The sequence below is a fragment of the Mauremys mutica genome, chromosome 7 (assembly GCF_020497125.1).
Source record: "Mauremys mutica isolate MM-2020 ecotype Southern chromosome 7, ASM2049712v1, whole genome shotgun sequence".
Classification (NCBI taxonomy): domain Eukaryota; kingdom Metazoa; phylum Chordata; order Testudines; family Geoemydidae; genus Mauremys; species Mauremys mutica.
The window spans coordinates 47,828,260-47,850,130 of NC_059078.1; the positions used below are offsets into that span (position 1 = coordinate 47,828,260).

The 21,871-nt window shown below is 48.8% G+C and overlaps 1 protein-coding gene across 4 annotated transcripts in view; it reads left to right on the top strand.

Annotated features, from left to right (window-relative positions):
- Positions 1–21,871, top strand: part of GRM2 (glutamate metabotropic receptor 2) — a 45,402-nt gene that overhangs the window by 11,190 nt on the left and 12,341 nt on the right. For 2 of the 4 annotated variants that reach the window (XM_045025868.1, XR_006581326.1), the window contains exon 2: positions 9,506–10,343. In XM_045025868.1, the coding sequence (XP_044881803.1) occupies positions 9,506–10,343 (838 nt within the window). Of the gene's footprint in view, positions 1–48; positions 107–8,098; positions 8,503–9,505; positions 10,344–21,871 lie in introns of those variants that run through there. The other 2 variants (XM_045025869.1, XM_045025871.1) reach the window with 2 other exon arrangements.

Here is a 21,871-nt window from a genome sequence, read left to right on the forward strand (position 1 = left end):
GACAACAATAGACTTGCCTTGACCGCTCTGCTGTTGGTCGTTGGCTGGGTTGGAGGCAACCGAGATCCATGTGGGTCACAGATGTGGAAAACCTTGTCCTCAGAAGGTATGTTCAGGGTTTTTTATGTCCTTGCTGAACCCCAGGGCACTGGGGGCAGAGTGTGGAGGGGTGAGGCATTGAAGAAACAGCAGGGAGTCAGTGGTTGTTCCTCAGGGTGACTGCAGGAGGGAACATTATCTATCTGTGGCTGGCATCTTCTTCATCATTCTTTTCTCTGCACAGCTGTGAACGTGCGCACATCTGTGCCCGTTTTGTTCTCTCACTTACATGCACCTGGGCAAATCCTTCTCTCACGCCAGTGTCTTCCCTGGAATCACTGAGCCTTTCTCTCTCAGCTTCAGAGTCCACAACTAACCCTTCAGGGGCTAATAGCCGGTGGCTTCTTGAAGGTGGGAGGTTTACATGTATTGGGAATCATGACCACCAGGAGACTGGCTGGCTTAAGGAACAGGTATAGCCCTTCCCCTCTAAGATCTCTGGTTCAAATTTAGCCCAGGCCAGTAGTGGATGGAAGTCCTGGTGTATGATGGGCCATTTGGGAGCCTCTGTAGGACAAGTTGGTGGCCTCACCTTTGGTTCATTGTGGACGTGAGTCTGTGCTACAGTGGGACTGTTTGGAAGCCTGGTGGCAATCTCAGTAAAGAAGCCAGGACTCCATGGCCCTACAGAGAGTGAAAATGCCTCTCATCCCTGGAGCTGGTTGGCCTCTTGAGGCCAAAAGTGAGGCTTCGTGAGGGGGAATGGTCACTGCCGCTGGCTGTGCTGCATCAGCCCTGCAGCTGGCACCTTTCGTCAGCGCTTAATTCTCTTTAACAAAGGCCTGGTGGACATTCCCAGCACCATCCTCCCCTCGGGTGCCTGCTGAGACTCTGGGGGCGGGATGAGCATGTGGGAGCATGGGTGTTACCCGTAAACAGGGCGTGTTGCTTTCCATCCTCCCTGCTCCCCTGGGCACACTGCACAGCTCCAGTGCACCTGGCTCCGGCTCTGCTCCCTGGGCCAATCGGGAGAGAGCAGCCTTTCCTGTGACAATACATTGTCCCAGCCCTGTGTTAGGCCTGCAAGTTGTAGAAGGGGTGGGGGGCAAAGGGGAAGGAGGGGAGCAATGAAATGTGCTGCCCTGCGGGATTTCAGTCCCAGCAGTGCTATCATGCTGGAAAGTGCCAATCTCACCCAAGTGGCATTAAAACTTATGAGCATGAGGCAAGGGAGCAGTGCCAATGGAGGGAAGGGCAGCAGGCAGAATCATGGCAAAGGCAGAGCTGTGCTGGCTGGTATCCTTCTAGCGACAGTTCTGGCTACCATTCTACCAAGTGGGCTCATGGCACAAACAAAGCTCTGCTGGCCACTAGCATTTTAGCGAGCAGGCAGGCTCACAGCTGTGCCAGACCGGGATTTCCCTACACACACACACACACACACACACACACACACGAACTCCCTCATCTACCCCAGTGGTTAGCAGAGTGTACCTCGTGCTCGGCCTAAGATAAACACTCCCTGGCAATGCTCAACTTCTGTGCAGCCAGATTCCAGGGACATTTGAGGGCACCGGGGTCAGTCAGGTCATAGCGGTTCCTAGGATGTTAGCTGCCCACTGATGGGGACAGTCATAAAGAGCACAAGCTTACAGACAGCCTCACTGCAAGCTAAGCGACCCAGGCTCTGGCAGCCCCTTATCACTTCCCTTTTCAGGGGCTTGGTCTGCCCACCTCTAAAATGGGGACAGTAATCTCTGCTAACCTTACCTTCATTTGTTTTTAGCATCACATGAGCTGGTACCAGCAAATTGTGTGGTAGGGCCCAGCTTTTCAAAGGTACTTAGGTATCAACTCCCAGAGGTGTTAGGCACCTAAATACTTTTGAGGCTCTGTGCCTCACTCCCTATGTGACCACACAATCTCAATATCCTACGTCCTGTCTCTCCTTCTCGTTCTAACATTCACTTGTAGCATGGTTCACATTAGACAGTAAGAGGGTAGGGACTGCATTTCCATATGCTTTTGTATAGTGCCGAGCACCATCAGGCCTCAGTCCTGATTGGGACCTTTGCATGGTACCATCATTATGGACATTAATGACTTGCCAATGCCTGGATAGCTTTCTGGAAGTGCTGTTCCTTGACCTTCAAGTGTGTCTGTTGCAAATTGTGAAAATAGGGCTGTTCTCAAGAGTGCAGAGAGCCCATTGCTAAATTGCACCACACCGGGAGTTCCAGCGGTTTGGATCTTGCTGGACTGGGCAAAGGATACCCAGCTCGTGTTAGGTATCTCCCCCTTCTACCCAACTCCAGAAGTGCCAGTCACCAATTTGGTGTAACGGAGCAGAGGTGGATAATGGGGCCATAAACTGGTCAAACAGATCTGATGAGAAGAGGGAAAAGTGGAGAACCCATCAGAGCCCCCATCTGACCAGGATTCACTACACGTGAGAGCTGGAGGGAGCCACTGAAAAGCAAAAGGACGATGCCCCACTGGAGTTCACCAGTTGGCGTCAGCCTGCCAACTCCCTGGAGACTGTGGCTGTCGCATAGTGCCGCTCTCTCTGCAGGCTCTGAGGATGTTACGGGGAGGAGGCAAGGGTGGGGTTCTGCTGAACAGTTGGCAGTAAGAGGAAGTACCACTGACCTTCATCACATGACACACTGGGTGTCTCTTGCAGGGTTCTGTCCTTCCAAGTAAGATAAGGAAGGCATCCCCAGGTGAGGCTCTGAGTTCTCCTGCCAGATCAGCAAAGGTCTGTCCTAGGTGCCTAGGTACTACTCGGATATCTAGGTAGCTCCCAGGTACCTGGATACCTCCAAGATATCTCAATTCCTCCCAGATGTCTAGCCATCTCCTTGGGACAGCCAAATGCTCGAGTACCTCCCAGATGTCAGGATAGCTCCCAGCTGTGTTTGGGAATTCTACCTTCTCCCAGTGAGGAGTTGCCTTCTGCATTTTAATCAGGACTGGTATAACCTGGCACGATCCCAACTTGTGCCTAATGGGAGTCAGAGCCCACTGGAACCAGAATGTGACTGGCGGGCTGCGGGCCTGAGTGCTGTGATCGTTTGGCAATAGGACATGAGAGGGAGTGAATTGTTCTCCATTAATTTGCACCTCATGTGCCTACGGTCAAGTGCCTTCGATGACGATGCCTGGTGTGAATCAATGCAGGGTAATTCGCAGTCTCTGGTGCCTTATTGCCATGAGGAGTGTAATAGTCTGTTAAAAACATATTTGTACATGTTAATTAAGCAGTGGAGATTTCCACATCATCGGGGGCTGGGAAACCGGCTCCAGATAGCAGCTCTTGCCAGCCAATCAGATCACAGGTTTCCTCTCGCCTGCCTCTTTGACAGTCTGTATTTTTAATAGCCTTATTAGTGCGGATTTTTCCCCTTTGAAGGTAATGAGAATTGCTGCAGAGCATCTGGAACGAGCAGCCAGCGCGAGCTGTTTGGAGGGGGGAGGAAGGGGCAGGCGCCAGCGCCTGTTCTGATCTCAATGGCTGGACGCATGCGGTGGAATATTCTGCTCTGGCCCATTGTTTTTTTTCATTCTCCTGTTCTTTCTCTTCATCTGTCTGGGCTGAGAGATGCCTGCGCCGCCTCACAGGTGAGACTTTTGTAGGGTGGAAGTATTCTGAGATGAGTTGCTGGTGCTCCACCTCTCTCCGCATTTGGCCCCCATGTACATATTCCAATTCCTGAGTCAGACCTGCCTGGTCTTGCATGTTCTGGATTCATTTACAGGCAGTTTTTATAAAGTCTCTCGCTCTGACAGAGAAGGATTTTGTGGTATTTCAGCAGGAGGTTTAATATCTCACCTCCGATAATGTTTCTGTTGAGCTCTCACTCCAGGTTCAGCCTGGCCAAGCCATGCAATGGCCCAGCCTCTGCAATTCCTCTTACTTACCACCTGCTGGCATGAGTTCTCATTAATCATTGGCAAGCAGCGTGTGTGTTGGGAAGAAAAGCAGGGCCCCAAGTCAGGCAGGGGAAAAGGTTCACAAGAGGGGAATGGCCCAACCTCCTCTCATGGGGGCAGAGGTAGAGGAGAAATCCCCAGGAATGCTCTGGGACTAGAAACCCATTTTGGAGCTCTGGGGAACCCCCTTCAGTGTGCATGAGCAGTGTTTGCTGATCCTTTGGATCTAGTCTTAACTCCTCATGGATGGACTGGGATTCCATGGTGCAAGGGAAATTGGGATGGGGAGGAACATTGAGAAGCGGAAAGTATCACCCTCCCTGCTAAAGCTGGCAGTCTCATCGTGCCTTAAATCTCCCTGCCACCCTGGAAGTCTGATGAAATTCAGCTGCAGCAAAACATCTCACTGACCACACACAGTAATGCCTGAGGTCCAGGGTCACTCATAGGGTTGCCAATCCTCCAGGATTGTCCTGGAGTCTCCAGGAATTAAAGATCATGTCGTGATGAAACCTCCTTGAATACGTCCAACCAAAATTGGCAACCCTACACTGGGGGATTAATGACCAGTGCCCAGGATAGTTTGCTTCTAGTCACTAACCTCAGCAGGTCATCACATCCCTCATGGTTGGAGGCCAGCAGTCTCGCTATGATGGAGCTATATTTTACGTAGTTCTGATGTGATTATACGTTCTGAGAGGGATGCTGTGGAACAATGGCCCTCCCTCCCCTGCCACCATGCCACATGGTGAAGTGGGAAGCAGGTGCCATTTGCATTGCCTTGGCTGTTGGTTGGCATGAAGATGCACGGATACGGAAGTGCAAACTTCCTTGGGGTCCTTCTGAGCATGGAAGCCCCCTGGGGGGTCACCGGACATTCCTATGCAGAGGGCTGGCAGGACTGTCCCTTCTCCTTTCCACCTTGGGCACTCCCAGAAGCCATCCTGGGGCAGGAGCTCTAAAAGGCTGTGGCCATGGAAGATGTGATCATCTACCCTAAACCCATCGGTCTTTCTACAAGTAACCTACCTGTGCATGGCGCATTGGCACTCAGCAGAGTCAGGTCCCTGCTCCAATGAGCGTGCAGTCTCCGTTAGACATGATAGTGAGGGATCACGGTAGCCAAAGGGACTTCAGCTTGAGTTCCCATCTTGCTGCAGGACATTGAAACACAACAAAGTAATTGTGCCCATTTCTTCCCTGGCAGCGCCCCCTTTGCCAGGGTCTTGGATGTACAGCTTCTTCTAGGGCGCACCTGTCCTGTTCCTGGAGATGATGTGAGGTGGTGGGTGTAGGTGATGTCTGTGATTGGACGTCACTGATACAACGTTACACCATGCCTGGGGGCATATCAGGTGACAGAGACAGGAGAGCATTTGAATCATACACATTAAAGACCCATTCTGATGGCTGAGCATGGGAGCTTTTTCATCAATAGCAGACTATGCAGCCAGGAGCCTTAACCCCTGAAGAGCAAGGAGTGCCTGCATACATGAAGGTCCCTCCCTCTCTATGCCCATACTTTTCTCCTTTTCTTTCCACTGCTAGCTGAAGATCTGTGGGGCCTTCGATGGTGTTTTGCCTCATGTCTCACGCCGGACAATGCTGTCATAAGTTCTAGCCGGGCCTCTTTTTAGCCTTTGTCCAGCAGGTCAAAATCATTGTGTCACAATGTCTTGGAATACACCCTATCGTAGAGTCTTGGGGAGGTGCCAAGTTGAAATTACTTTCAGTATTTCAGAATGCTTGTAAAGTTTTAATATTCTGTATGTGGTGGTGAGAGAGCCCCATGGAAATCGGGACAGGAGGCGACCTCAAACTGATGTCAACCAACCCCCCTTGCAATATCAGTGCTGTAGTGTCCTCCCCAGCTATTTAGTGTAGTGACAGGTTACCTCCCTGCTTACACATCTGCCTGCTTTGCATCAGTACTGTACCAGGAATGGTTAGCAGGTGCTGGTATGTTAGAGGGACGCATGGGCTATGTGAACATCTGAGCATTCTAGCTCTGGCTCTGGCATTGACTCTTTATGTGGCCTGAGACAAATCCCTGAATCCGTCTCAGCTGTCCCACCTGTAAAATGATGGCGATCATGATAATACTTTGCTGGAATCTTGTCTCATATGTAGACTGTCTTTTTGTTCTGTGCTTGTGCAGCACCTAGCACAATGGAGCTCTGGTCCATAACTAGGGCTCCTAGGCGCTACAACAATACAAATAATTAATAATAATAATAAATTACTGAACGCTTGGAAAACACTTTGAAGATTATGATGTTCCGTTGTGTTCCCTGCAACGGATTCTTCTGCTTTTGCAACCAAAGCAGTTTATTTTCCCAAAAAGAGAACAAAATATGAAATATTAAAACCAAACAAAAACAACGCAGAAGAAGCCAACAGCTCGGGATAATTGCTACTCCTTCAGAAAGCAGGAAACCACAGTGTAACAGGAGCAGAGACTGGAAGGGAAAAAAAATCCAGGTCACTCAAAATAACGGACATATGTGACCTTCACCCTGACAATGAACATGATGTGACTCGTAGGGAAAGCCTGACAGGTTATCACCCTCTAGACTGCTGATAATTATCTCCCCATCTAATGTTTGAGGTGGAAAAAGGTTTATTGTTCTGAAAAATATTTTGAAAAGAAATAGCAGGAGGCTCATGTAGCCCCACTACAGGCATCGCTACATCGATAGAACACTCAGGAAATGGAAGGATATGATTGGCTACTGGACTCAGAGAACTCTGAAGGGTCTCACTTTCAACCAATCAAAGCTCTCTAGCCTTCACCATCCCACATGCTCCTACCTTTCTGACATCGCACTGGGGTTATTCACGTTTCCATAAAAGTGATCCTGTAAAAATGGCATGATGAGGGGAGTTCCATGGTGATTGGACTCTCGGACATGGACAACTTTGCCCTTAGTCACCAGTCCAGGTTTGCTGGCTGGCTTCTCCATTGTGTTGGGGAGGGATGGATACTAGGTTTCTTTCTTCTCTGTCTCATAAGGCGCATGTGTGGTTGGATGTGGCTTCACCAGCTGTGGCAAAACCTTTGTCCAAGATTTTCTTAGACTGCACCATTTCTGGACACTGGTCTGTGGCACATCCTTCTCCTGTGTGCATGGTCCTCCTTCAGCTTAGCCTCAGCATCCAGATGAAGAGAAACCAAATTTGTTTTCTTCAGATACTTCAGGAATGAAGCCATGACTCCCATCGAGGGCTGGAATTTTATAACTGCAGACACCCCACCATGCATGAAAAATACAGGTGCATAATCTACATGTGCAATTACACCAACTGTGCACAATTGTGACAACTGCAGGTGCAAACAGCCAGGGAGATGTCTAAATCGCTTTTTGTGCCCTCAGTTGCTGTGACTGCACATCCACGCGTGGGAACGAGAAATGTGGTTGCATGTGTGAAATTATCAATATTCAGGGCCTAATTGGCTCCATTTACAAGTCAAAAGATGATTTTTCCAAACTCTGCCTGGTTCTGAAAATCCAGCTGGGTTCTTTATTCCATCATGGCCAGTAAAAAAGGTTCTGTGATTGTTATGTAGTGATAGTGCAGGTGATGCTCTATGAGGCCAATAGAATCCAGCTCACTCTCCACCACTGAACCATGGTGGCTCTCAGCCTTTGACTACTGGAGAGTCATCCACTGGGGTAGCGGAGAGTCATCAGATGAGTCACAGTGCTTATGTCGTGAACATGCATCGAGAGGTGGTGACATTGCATCATGATGTGATGTCACCACATATACTGATGCAATGTGAGAATGTCGAGGGTCTAATGCAGTGGTGCCCAAACTTTTCCAGTCACACCCCCTCTTACCAGTGATGGAAGCTGTCTGCACCCCCGCTCAGCAGAGGAGTTTGGGTTGAAGGCAGAGCTGGAGGCTGAACTGGGTATGGGGGAGGAGCTGGGGCTAGAGGCAGAACTGGGCTGGGAGTGGACCAGAGGGAAGAGTTGAGCTGGGCTGGGGGTAGAGAGGGAATGAGGGCAGAGGTGGGCTGGAGGCGGAGATGAGATAGGGGCAGAGTGGAGCTGGGACTGGAGCTGGGCTGGGGGCAGAGCAGGGACCACTGGTCTAATGCCTTTCTTTCCTTTCTGTTCAGTGGGCGTGGCAGGCTCCGACTCTGCGAGTGGCGCTTCAGGTCAATGGAGATGTAGAGATCCCAGAATACAGCTCAAGAGACATGAATTGGCCACCGGTGCCATGAGGGGTCTCCAAGGCTAAGAGGCAGAGAAGTGTGTTTGTGTTAGAATCAGCCTATAATGACTAGGAGGCACTCTGGGCTCAGAGCCATTGAATAAAAAGGGCCACTTTTACAGTCACATTTCTGATCTTACTGGCGCTTTAAAGGAAAGCCCAGAGTTTAATGCCTAGGAGGGTGAGTGGCTCTGCTTGGAAATCACTACATCTTCGGATATGTGCCTGAGATGAGCAGATTCTGGAAAGTTTTGTGTCCGTTGCCTCTACCTCTCTTAGTGAGACAGGTCCCAGGAGCAGAAACCCAATGTAAGGGCTAATTAATTATCCATAGTAATGTCGTCATTTTACAGCTGTTGATGGTATTGAAAAATGATTATTGTATGGACTGTATCTGATTTCTGTGGTCCTGGCCTGTCTCGTTCCTAAATTAATACCTGTGAATAAAGAGCAGGACAGAGCCAGCACCCCACCAGCAGGCCCCCATCCCACGGCTAAAGAATGGGTCACACTTCACAATCAGGGTCAATACCTTGCGGAGGGTTAACAAAGCATTCATAGACCTTGGACTAAAAGGTTGACCAATTGTTAGAGTCCAACAGGTCAGTAGGTTGCTAATGACCACGGCTTAAAACTTTCTGTGTAGAAAACACCTTCTAATGATGTGCTTATAACCACCTATATAACACAATACTCAGATCTGCAACATAATTCTGACATCTATCAATCCTTTGTTTACAAACCATGTATAAATGTACCCTTAGTATAAAGTGTACCCAAAGAAAACATATTCTATCCATCTCATTTCTAATGCACCAATGACTGTGGAATCTGGGCATCAGAGATCCTCAGATATAGGCATTTCTACCATGTTCATCACTGTGTTAGCTGAGTGCTTATAATCATAGAAATGTAGGGCTGGAAGGGACCTCAAGAGGTCATCTAATGCATCCCCCTGAGCTGAGGCAGGATTAAATATACCTAGACCATCCCTGACTGGTGTTTGTCTAGCCTGGTCTTAAAAACATCCAAGGATTGGGAGTCCACAAAAAGTCCCCATAATCTTATAGGAATGTTGTTGACTACATCTGACCCTCTAAGGGTTAGAATATGGAATGGTCCAATTAGGAGCCTTCAAGGAGAAGTTTTCTTCCCTCCAACCCTTAAAGGACCATCTGTAGTTATTTCCCTGGAAACCTGCTGGGACATCCCACACTCTCTTCAGTAAATGGAGGCAGGATGCTCTCCCTCTCTCTTGCTTCCATGTACACCTTGTAACCTCACCCATTCCTTCTTTCCCCCTTCAATCTAGGTGGCCAACCTGCTGCGACTCTTCCAGATCCCGCAGATCAGCTATGCCTCCACCAGCGCTAAGCTCAGTGACAAGTCTCGCTACGACTACTTTGCCCGCACCGTCCCACCAGACTTCTACCAGGCCAAGGCCATGGCTGAGATCCTGCGCTTCTTTAACTGGACCTACGTCTCCACAGTGGCCTCGGAGGGTGACTATGGTGAAACGGGTATTGAGGCCTTCGAGCTGGAAGCCCGGGCCCGCAACATCTGCATCGCCACCTCCGAGAAGGTGGGGCGCTCCATGAACAAGAAGACCTTTGAAGGAGTGATCAAGGCCCTCCTGCAGAAGCCCAGCGCTAGGGTGGTGGTGCTGTTCACCCGCAGTGAAGATGCCCGGGAGCTGCTGGCAGCTGCGCAGAGAATCAATGTCTCCTTTACATGGGTGGCCAGCGATGGCTGGGGTGCCCTGGAGAGTGTGGTGGCGGGAAGCGAGCTGGTGGCAGAGGGGGCCATCACCATTGAACTGGCAGCCTACCCCATCCAGGAGTTTGCCATCTATTTCCGGAACCTTAACCCCTACAACAACAGCCGGAACCCCTGGTTCCGGGAGTTCTGGGAGCACAAGTTCCAGTGCAGCTTCCATACCCAGGACTGCAGCCGGCACTCGCTGAAGACAGGCAAGTTCGAGCAGGAGTCCAAGATCATGTTTGTAGTCAATGCTGTTTACGCCATGGCCCACTCCCTCCATAACATGCACCAGGCATTGTGCCCCAATGCCACCAAGCTGTGTGACTCCATGAAGCCGGTTAATGGCAAGAGGTTCTACAAGGACTTCATGCTCAATGTCAAGTTTGACGGTAAGCCCAGGGCATCAATAGGGATTGGTGGCTGAACTGAAGGGGTTGGGATGGAATGGGCAAGGGAAATCAGAGGGTTTAACTAGGAGTACTCAAAGCCTGGGGATTTCAACTGGTCACATCTGAGCCAGACAAGCCAAACTTGCTGAGCGCACTAGGTCTGTGATTCCTCACATGATGATGTCCTTGCCCAGAGTCCTTTGGCCCAGGAGTTCACACTCTTTTCCTGCCTCTTGATGATGGACTCTGCCAGGCTGGTGGCATGAAAACGCTGCATCAGGTGTCATGATAACATTGCATCAGGACACAAACATTGTTGCACAAGGGCATAGTTAGGGTCTCAGGTTTCAGATTGGTTGAACGTTGTGGTTGAACATTGTGTTGGGTTCAGCGTCTTCTAATTTTCTGGAGAATGACTGACTAACTGGGAGGGTTGTGAGACCATTTCCTTCAGCTGACCATCAGCTTCCCAGGCATGCTGGGCCAGTGCCACTTCCATTATTCCTTTCATAACCTATTTGAGTTTTTAATATTCAGCATCAAAATATTTGTAATAGCTGATCACATATTTTCCTACCAGCTCTGCTGTTCCTCTTGGACATCTGTCTAAACAATCAGTTCCAATGGCAGTTCTGCGAGGCCAGGTGAGCCTGGAGAATTGGCCAGTCACATCTCTTCTTCCTTGGATTCAGCATTCTTGTCAGGGCAGAGCAGTCAGATATAAGTCAAAGCAATTTAAAACTGTTCAGAGGCTTTATTCTGACGAGACTACATTGCACTGACCCCGTGTACGACGGATTCTTACCCCTGGTGTATCATTTGTAGGAGACTCTGGAACACTGGTTTAAGATGCCACAGAAACAATGAGGACTCAGTATATTCCAGGTTGCATCCTTTTCCTTTGCGTTCTGGGTTTTATTCAGTCACAGGCAGCTAGGAGAAAGTGGTGCTCTCTCCAGGACTGACCTGCTCCTGAGATGGGCATTATACTGGCACACCGTGAAGACCTGCGCTTGCTGGATGGAGGAGCCATCCAAAGTGTTCTCCTCCAGGCCAAGCTCATTAGACACCTGGGAGGATGATTATCAATCTATCAATTATCCAGCCTCCATCACTGTCAGATCTGGCAGCATACAGTCCTTACCATAGCTATCCTCACCACATCCCGGTGAGATAAGGAGGAGCCCATGTGTGATGGGTTCAGTCACAGAGACCCCTTGGGACTGTCACCTGATGTGCTGAAATTACTTCTGAGATCGTTTGCCCTGCCAGCTTGGGACTTCCAGAACCCTGCCTTGTTGAGCCAGACCCACTAGCCTGCTGCAACACAGACCCAGGGTCTGGTCCATACCCCCAAAGCTGAAGACTTAACTGAAAACAGCTTAGCAAGTTACCTGTCTCCAGCACCCAGACACCCAGTTCCCAATGGGATCCAAACCCCAAGTAAATCCATTTTACTCTGTGTAAAGCTTATACAGGGTAAATTCGTAAATTGTTCACCCTCCATATCACTGATAGAGAGATATGCACAGCTGTTTGCTCCCACAGGTATTAATCACTTACTCTGTGTTTATTAATAAACAAAAGTGATTTTATTAAGTATAAAAAGTAGGATTTAAGTGGTTTCAAGTAATAACAGATAGAACAAAGTAAGTTACCAAGCAAAATAAAGCAAAACCAAGCAAGTCTAAGCCTAATATATTAAGAAACTGATTACAAGTAATATCTCACCCTCAGAGATGTTCCAGTAAGCTTCTTTCACCGACTAGACTCCTTCCTAGAATCCTTTCCCCAGGTACAGTCCTTGTTAGTTCCAGCAGACATCCCAGGTGGTAAGCAGGGGTTTTCTCATGACTGGCAGTCCCTTATGTCCTGCTCCACCCCTTTTTATAGCTTTAACACAAGGCGGGAATCTTTTGTCTTTGCTTGTCCCCACCCCCGCCTCATCAATGGAAAAGTACAAGGATTAAAATGGATTCCAGTATTATGTGACACGGTCACATGTCACTGTAAGACCCCTAGTCTCCATTCTTCCTGGGTTGTTCCATGCGTACACAGGAAGGTTTGCAGGTAAATAAACAATTTACAACTAATTGTCTGGGTCAATGGGAGCCATCAAGATTCTAGTATCAGAGGGGTAGCCATGTTAGTCTGGTTCTGTAGAAGCAGCAAAGAATCCTGTGGCACCTTATAGACTAACAGACGTTTTGCAGGATGAGCTTTCATGGGTGAATACCCACTTGCATCCGAAGAAGTGGGTATTCACCCACGAAAGCTCATCCTGCAAAACGTCTGTTAGTCATCAAGATTCTAAACCACCATTAATGGCTCACACTTTGCATAATTACTATAGGACCTCAGAGTTATCCTTCATATTTCTAGCTTCAGATACAAGAATGATACATGCACACAAATAGGAGGAATATATTCAGTAGGTTATAACCTTTGCTATGATACCTTACAAGACACCTTTTGCACAAAGCGTATTCCAGTTACATCATATTCACATTGTGATACAGAAGGGCCAGGGAACAGTGGTAGAGTGGTGGAGGGGAAATATATAAGGCCTAGGCTAATTAAGGCATGGTTCCCTGTAGGCTAGGGAGGGTTGCTACAGGTTAATTGAAGCACCTGTAGTCAATTAAGGCCCTGTCAGGAACCTAATAAAACCCCCTGCTTCAGGCAGTCAGAGGAGGAGGAGGAGAAAGGAGAGAGGACTGGAGCTTGGAGGTGTGTTGTGAGATTTGAAAGACCAGAGAACCAAAGTAAGGGGGACCTTGCCCCAGCAGGGCATGAAGACTCCCTCCTCCAGAATCTAAGGACCAAGGGTGACCCCACCTAAGGGGGAAGAAGGTAAGAAACCCGCAGGGGCTGGGACTCCGAGTGAGGCACAAACCCAGACCCCTTCCCCACTTCCCTCCTCTACCACCTTCCCAGGCCACTAGCGGGGCCTTCGGCACCCAAGAGCAGGGGCAAGGGGTGGCATCTTAGCCCCCTCTCCCCCCCAAGAAAAGCATGGAACCCACCATATGAATATCGGTCATCTTGTCACAACACTCGTAAGCATATTTCCATAAAACATATGGAGTGTAACATCACACCATGCATCTCTGTGTAGTCCTGAGGGTGCTAGGCATGGCTGGAGGTTGGCATGTCAGCCACTAATTGTCCTGAGTTCATTCTCAAGACACATTGCTCCATGTAATCTTCCATGCGTGTCCAGGGGCCAGTTCTCAGGTATACTGGTGTGGGCAGCAATAGCTCCCTGAGTCCACCCGCTCTCCAGTGAGAGCAGAGCTGGATACATCAGCCCTGCTCCCAGCCTCAGCATAGGGGGCAGGCTGGAGGCAGATCAGGGGCATGGCTGGTCTCTGCTTCCCAGGGCCCAGTCTGGTGCCAGTGGAGCTGCTGTCCAGCATAACTAGGGCACAGTTCTCCTCTCAGAAATCTTATGAAGAGTAAAGGGAGCAGGCTTGCCAGAGAACCTGTATATACTTCATCTCCCAGCTTGGCAATCAAGAGACCACATAGCGGGAGAGAGATTGCCGACTTACCTATATTTGATTTCATATATAAGCAGCCTTGGGCTGTCAGGCTTATGTCGGGGAAGTTAGTGCTGCTTAGAAAAATGTACTGTATTATCGGTCTCCTTGGGGAGGCATCTCATGGAGATAAATGTAGTATTTTCATGTGATGTGTTTAATACCAACCTGAGATAATAGCAGAAGTGGGGGAGTGAACTGATTGTCAAGTTGAAAGGATGTACTTAAGTGAAAAGGAATATGCATGTTATTGTTAGGTACTATAATGTTATAAAGGGGTGAATATAAAACCAAGACATGTGGGGTGGGGGGAAAGCTGTTGAATATTTGCTCAAATCTGAAAGTGAATTTGGATTCATGTGTGTTTGTGACCCTTTTGTGTCCCCATTCTGGTAACATCTGAGTGCTCCTTTACTAGTACAAATACAGCAAGCAAATTTTAGCTTGAAGGCTGGAACAGTCACTGAAAACAAATTCCAGGTGGTATATTCAGTTGTAAAATTAACAATGTGCAATTCACACTGTCTTTGGTTAACAAGTCACATGGCATAGTATATGTTCCCTGATTGGACAGTTTATGTAACTGACCAACAGAGCATGAATTGTGAATATTCAAATGTTCGCAGTGTAACTTCCAAATGTAGCTTTAGTTACAGACTCATAAATTAGCGGCATAATTTTACAAATTACACGTTACAGATTACATTGTTGCATTTGTAAATTGTGCAACCTGCAGGCTAAGAACTATTTGCTGAAGGAAAATTGTGAATGGTTTTGAAAATATACAGCTTTGATAATGTTGGGATTTGTTTGTGGACAGAAAAAGAAGTCAATTTTTTTTGAAGAGATTAGTTGTTGTGAATGATTTGTTCAGCTCAAATCAGAAGCACCATTGTGGCTTTGCAATATGGTGGGGAAATGAGATTGTTAATTCACATACATTAATTAACATGTTAAACATCACTTAGCATTTAGTGTGGGCAAAGGCAGAGATTTAGCTGGTTGAGAATATTGTGTGATCTAATTGTAACTCTTCTGCCAGGTGGAGCCAGCAGCAACAAGGGCCGGGTTCAGTATCTAGAGCAGGGGTCGGCAACCTTTCAGAAGTGCTGTGCCGAGTCTTCATTTATTCACTCTAATTTAAGGTTTTGCGTGCCAGTAATACATTTTAATGTTTTTAGAAGATCTTTCTACAAGTCTATAATATATAACTAAACTATTGTTGTATGTAAAGTAAATAAGGTTTTTAAAATTTTTAAGAAGCTTCATTTAAAATTAAATTAAAATGCAGATCCTCCTGGACCAGTGGCCAGGACCAGGGCAGTGTGAGTGCCACTGAAAATCAGCTCGCTTGCCTCCTTCGGCACGTGTGCCATAGGTTGCCTACCCCTGATCTAGAGGTTCCTTTTCAACAATACAGCACAAACTAGCTTGAGCCACCACCCAGTGACCTGGGACAATTACACACCGCCCCTGAGTGCCTCTGAGAGGCAATGCTCCCCCTCTCGTAAGCACAGAGTCTGAGTGTAGCAAAACCTTTTAATAAAAGGAGGGAATTAACTCAGCATTAATTTGGGAAAACACTGCAACTAGGGCTCATAAACACAAACCTTGAGCAAAAGACCCACCCCCAAGTAAGCTGGGCAGAGTCCTTTTCCCATCGGGATCTTGAGTCAAGCAGCCCAAGAGTCCCTTTAACGTGCCTGTCCCTTCTCTGTACCTCACTCACAGTTGCTGTCCTTGGCCAGTGCAGCCCCAGAGTTCAGAGGTTCATCCGCAGAGTCCACCTCCCACCCTGTGTGGAAGGCAAGGAGGGGTAAGGATGCACCTTACGTGCTGCACTTCTCGGGCAACTGCGGGCCTCTGCTCTGGCTCTCTCTACTAGCTTCTCTGCTGGCAGCCACCCTGCCTGTCACCCTACTAGCTTCTTGCCTCACCTCTCTACCAGCTGCCCACTCGCCAAGATGTCTTCAGTGCCCCCCCCCGCCCAGCTCACAGTGATTTCAGCTGTTAATGGGGGAGCCTCACTGCTAGTGCACACTTGGTAGTCTCTTGCAATAGAGACACTGTCTCTATTAGTCTAATACCTAGGCAGGGCCGCCCAGAGGGGAGGGCAAGTGAGGCAATTTTCCGCAGGGGCCCCCACGAGAATGACTGAGGCTCCCTTCCCGGCCCCAGCCCGACCCAGTCTCTGCCCCTCTCCCGGAGCCTCAGCGCATCCAGCAGCTGTCCCTGGACAGCGGCGCAGCGTGGCTCCGGCGGGGTCCCTGAGCTCCGCCCCACTCAGAGCCGCGTGGTAAGGGGGCGGGGCTGCGAGCTCCAACGGGGCCTGAGCTCCTCCCTGCTCATTGCCACGTGGTAAGGGGCGGGGCTGCGAGCTCCAGCGGGGCCTGGGTTCCCTCCGCTCGGCATGGAGCTCGCAGGGCCTCCCCCTTGTCACGTGGCAATGAGCAGGGAGGAGCTCAGGCCCCGCCAGAGCCACGCTGCCTCTGTCGAGCGAAGCTCCTGGATGGGATGAGGCTCTGGGTGAGGGGGGAGCTGGGGGTAAGAGGCCGGGGCCGGGGGGGTTGGCTAAGGGGCAGGAAGTCCCAGGGATAGTCAGGGGACAGGGAGGGGGCAGAGGTTGGGGGGGAATGGTCAGGGAACGGGGGGGGGGTTGGATTGTGGGCATTCCAGGGGTCTGTCAGGACTCAGCGGGGCGGGGCTGGATAGGGGTTGGGGCAGTCAGGGGACAGGGAGCAGGGGTGGGGTCCTGGGGTGGTGGGTGGGAGTCTCTGGGGGACAGTGAGGGGGCAAGGAGCAGGATGGATCGGGGATTCTGAGGGGGTGGGCAGTCGGGGGGGCAGGAAGTGGGTGGGGTTGGATAGGGGGCAGGGCCAGGCTGTTTGGGAGGCACAGCTTTCCCTACCCTAAAGCTCATTCAGCAGTTTGAGGCTTGCAGAAGAGCCAAGCTGTTAGCTTTTCCATTAGGGCTACCATCCTTTCACTTCTCAAATGCCAAATTATAGTCTATATTTAATTTCAGTGCCATAGGGAGAATCATGTCAGGGGAGGGTAGCTTCATTTAAAATTGGTTACTGGGGGAGGGATCACATGAGAAGAGCAATATCCTTCCCAACCCTACCAAGGGAGATCCCCCGTCCCCTACATTCCCTGAGGCTCCAGAGGGGTTAATTCAGTGGTTCTCAAACTTTTATACTGGTGACCCCTTTCACATAGCAAACCTCTGAGTGTGACCCCCCCCTTATAAATTAAAAACACTTTTTTATATATTTAACACTGTTATAAATGTTGTAGGCAAAGCGGGGTTTGAGGTGGAGGCTGACAGCTCGCGACCCCCAGTAATAACCTCGTGACCCCCTGAGGGGTGCCAACCCCCAGTTTGAGAACCCCTGGGTTAATTTAATTTTAGCACCCTGTGTCCATTCACGTGCATGTGCTATTTTGAGCATTTCAGTTTTCACAACATAGGCTCATCCCAGATTCTGAAACAAGCTCAAATGCTCAGTTCATGGCATATGTACATAGTCTATACTAAAGACAAACCCACAGTAACCGTCTCCAGTTTGTGAGGGACCCCATGGAGTCAGTCTCTAGGAAACAGCTAAATGCATGGAGGTTAAGTCCATTAATGGCTATTAGCCAGGATGGGTAAGGAATGGTGTCCCTAGCCTCTGTCTGTCAGAGGGTGGAGATGGATGGCAGGAAAGAGATCACTTGATCATTACATGTTAGGTTTACTCCCTCTGGGGCACTTGGCATTGGCCTTTGTTGGTAGACAGGATACTGGGCTGGATGGACCTTTGGTTTGACCCAGTATGGCCGTTCTTATGTTCTAATCTAAATGAACCCAAAGTTATGAAGACAGATCTGAGTCAAGGAAGCCAGCAGAGTATCAGAAACCTGGAAAAATCTCTGACTGGATGGGCTCAGGCGTTTGGTCACAAGCTGAGGTGGTTCAAAAGTTTTGGATTTTTTTTAAGCAGAATTGTTTTATTGTTTCTTTAAACAATCGAACACAGCAAGCAGCAAATATTTGGCCACACACTAATGAAACCCCAAACCATATTCAGGTTTTGGCAGACTAATTTCAGCTTTTCAATTTAAAAAACCACAACAAATTTTGAAGGAAAGCAGACATTGTCTGTGATTTTTTTCTGCTTTTTAAAAACCTCTAGTTTTCAATCCAGAATAAGTTTTGATGGAAAATATTTGTCCAACCCTTTTAATGAGCTTTAGTGCCTTTTAGAACTAGCTGATGCTGAGAACCAGTGATACCTTGTAAAGAAGTTTTCTCAAAACTGGGTTTGTGCCAAGATGCAGAAGGTTTATTTTTCCTAGGGCTGCCTGGGGGGTGGGAAGCAAGTGGGGCAATTTGCACTGGGCCCCACAGGGGCCCCCACGAGAATATAATATTATATTGCAAGAAGCCTGGGGAACAAATGCAAGAAGCCTGGGGAACAAGCAGGGAGAACTAGAAGTCCTGGCACAGTCAAGGAATTATGATGTAATTGGAATAACAGAGACTTGGTGGGATAAGTCACATGACTGGAGTACTGTCATGGATGGATATAAACTGTTCAGGAAGGATAGGCAGGGCAGAAAAGGTGGGGGAGTTGCGTTGTATGTAAGAGAGCAGTATGACTGCTCAGAGCTCCAGTATGAAACTGCAGAAAAACCTGAGAGTCTCTGGATTAAATTTAGAAGTATGAACAACAAGGGTGATGTTGTGGGGAGAGTCTGCTACAGACCACCAGACCAGGGGGATGAGGTGGACAAGGCTTTCTTCCAGCAACTAACAGAAGTTGCTAGATCACAGGCCCTGGTTCTCATGGGTGACTTTAATCACCCTGATATCTGCTGGGAGAGCAATACAGCGGTGCACAGACAATCCAGGAAGTTTCTGGAAAGTGTAGGGGACAATTTCCTGGTGCAAGTGCTGGAGGAACCAACTAGGGGAAAAGCTCTTCTTGACCTGCTGCTCACAAACAGGGAAGAAATAGTAGAGGAAGCAATAGTGGATGGGAACCTGGGAGGCAGTGACCATGAGATGGTCGAGTTCAGGATCCTGATACAAGGAAGAAAGGAGAGCAGTAGAACAGAGACCCTGGACTTCAGAAAAGCAGACTTCGACTCCCTCAGGGAACTGATGGGCAAGGTCCCCTGGGAGAATAACATGAGGGGGGAAGGAGTCCAGGAGAGCTGGCTGTATTTTAAAGAATCCTTATTGAGGTTGCAGGAACAAACCATCCCGATGTGTAGGAAGAAAAGTAAATATGGCAGGCGACCAGCTTGGCTTAACAGTGAAATCCTTGCTCGTCTTAAACACAAAAAAAACGCTTACAAGAAGTGGAAGATTGGACAAATAACCACGGAGGAGTATAAAAGTATTGCTCAGGCATGCAGGAGTGAAATTAGGAAGGCCAAATCACACTTGGAGTTGCAGCTAGCCGGAGATGTTAGGAGTAACAAGAAGGGTTTCTTCAGGTATGTTAGCAACAAGAAGAAAGTCAAGGAAAGTGTGGGCCCCTTGCTGAATGAGGGAGGGAACCTAGTGACAGAGGATGTGGAGAAAGCTAGTGTACTCAATGCTTTTTTTGCCTCTATCTTCACAGACAAGGTCAGCTCCCAGACAGCTGCACTCTGCAGCACGGTATGGGGAGGAGGTGACCAGCTCTCTGTGGAGAAAGAAGTAGTTCGGGACTATTTAGAAAAGCTGGACGAGCACAAGTCCATGGGGCTGGATGCGCTGCATCCAAGGGTGCTAAAGGAATTGGCCGATGAGATTGCAGAGCCATTGGCCATTATCTTTGAAAAATCATGGTGATCGGGGGAGGTCCCGGATGACTGGAAAAAAGCTAATGTAGTGCCCATCTTTAAAAAAGGGAAGAAGGAAGATCCAGGGAACTACAGGCCAGTCAGTCTCACCTCAGTCCATGGAAAAATCATAGAACAGGTCCTCAAGGAATCAATTCTGAACCACTTAAAGGAGGGGAAAGTGATCAGGAACAGTCAGCATGGATTCACCAAGGGCAAGTCATGTCTGACTAACCTAATTGCCTTCTATGATGAGATAACCGGCTCTGTGGATGAGGGGAAAGCAGTGGATGTGCTATTTCTGGACTTTAGCAAAGCTTTTGATACAGTCTCCCACAGTATTCTTGCCAGCAAGTTAAAGAAGTCTGGGCTGGATGAATGGACGGTAAGGTGGATAGAAAACTGGCTAGATGGTCGGGCTCAACGGGTAGTGATCAATGGTTCCATGTCTAGTTGGCAGCCGGTATCAAGTGGAGTGCCCCAAGGGTCGGTGCTGGGGCCGGTTTTGTTCAATATCTTCATTAATGATCTGGAGGATGGTGTGGACTGCACCCTTAGCAAGTTTGCAGATGACACTAAACTGGGAGGAGTGCTTGATACGCTGGAGGGTAGGGATAGGATACAGAGGACCTAGACACATTAGAGGGTTGGGCCAAAAGAAATATGATGAGGTTCAACAAGGACAAGTGCAGAGTCCTGCATTTAGGATGGAAGAATCCCATGCACTGCTATAGACTAGGGACCGAATGGCTGGGCAGCAGTTCTGCAGAAAGGGACCTAGGGGTTACAGTGGACGAAAAGCTGAATATGAGTCAACAGTGTGCCCTTGTTGCCAAGAAGGCTAATGGCATTTTGGGTTGTATAAGTAGGGGCATTTCCAGCAGATCGAGGGATGTGATCATTCCCCTCTATTCAGCACTGGTGAGGCCTCATTTGGAGTACTGTGTCCAGTTTTGGGCCCCACACTACAAGAAGGATGTGGATAAATTGGAGAGAGTCCAGCGGAGGGCAACAAAAATGATTAGGGGGCTGGAGCACATGACTTATGAGGAGAGGCTGAGGGAACTGAGATTGTTTAGCCTGCAGAAGAGAAGAATGAGGGGGGATTTGATAGCTGCTTTCAACTACCTGAAAGGGGGTTCCAAAGAGGATGGATCTAGACTGTTCTCAGTGGTAGAAGATGACAGAACAAGGAGTAATGGTCTCAAGTTGCAGAGGGGGAGGTTTAGGTTGGACATTAGGAAAAACTTTTTCACTAGTAGGGTGGTGAAGCACTGGAATGGGTTACCTAGGGAGGTGGTGGAATCTCCTTCCTTAGAGGTTTTTAAGGTCAGGCTTGAGAAAGCCCTGGCTGGGATGATTTAGTTGGGGGTTGGTCCTGCTTTGAGCAGGGGGTTGGACTAGATGACCTCCTGAGGTCCCTTCCAATCCTATGATTCTATGATAGTATTACAATTTTTTTATGGAAGGGACCTCAGAAATTGCTTTGCCCCAGGCCCCCTGAATCCTCTGGGCAGCCCTGTATCTAGGTATCAGTGATTTTCAGTTATGCAGTGTGTAAGGCTTTCAGTTGAATCTAAATTAGCTCTTTTACCCACAGCACCAGGCACCATGCATGCTGTTCACTGGCCTTTGGAACCCATGTCCCCTGCCTAGCAAATGCTGTTCAGTTGAGGGCGAGTCCCTCCATTGGGGTATTATGCCAGGTACAGTTCTGCTGCCCTCAGTTCACACAACAAGTATAACAATGCTTCATTACTCCTGCCCCAATAACAAGGAGACTGGGGATCCAACACCTGCCACAAGTGATCATTTCGGCAAGTAGTCCCATCATACTGAGCACCTAGGCAGGGTAGGTGTGTCCATGCAAACGAGATCAGCTTCTGAAGTCTTTTTCTACAGCTCACTACTAGATGTCAGGCAGGGGAGAGCTCATCCAGACTCTGCTTACATCATTAATGCTTTCTAAAATGTTGGTCAAGGCAAAGCAAGTTGTTCTTTAGCACACCCAAAAGTGAGATTGGGCTCCCTCATAGGCAACACCTGCACTCTCTGAGTCCCCCCCCCCAACTTATGCTAGCGCTGATCAAGGTAGTGCACTAAAAATACAAGCAAAGCCATGGTAGCATATGCAGTGGTGAGCGGTAGCATGGGTTAAGCTGCTGCCTA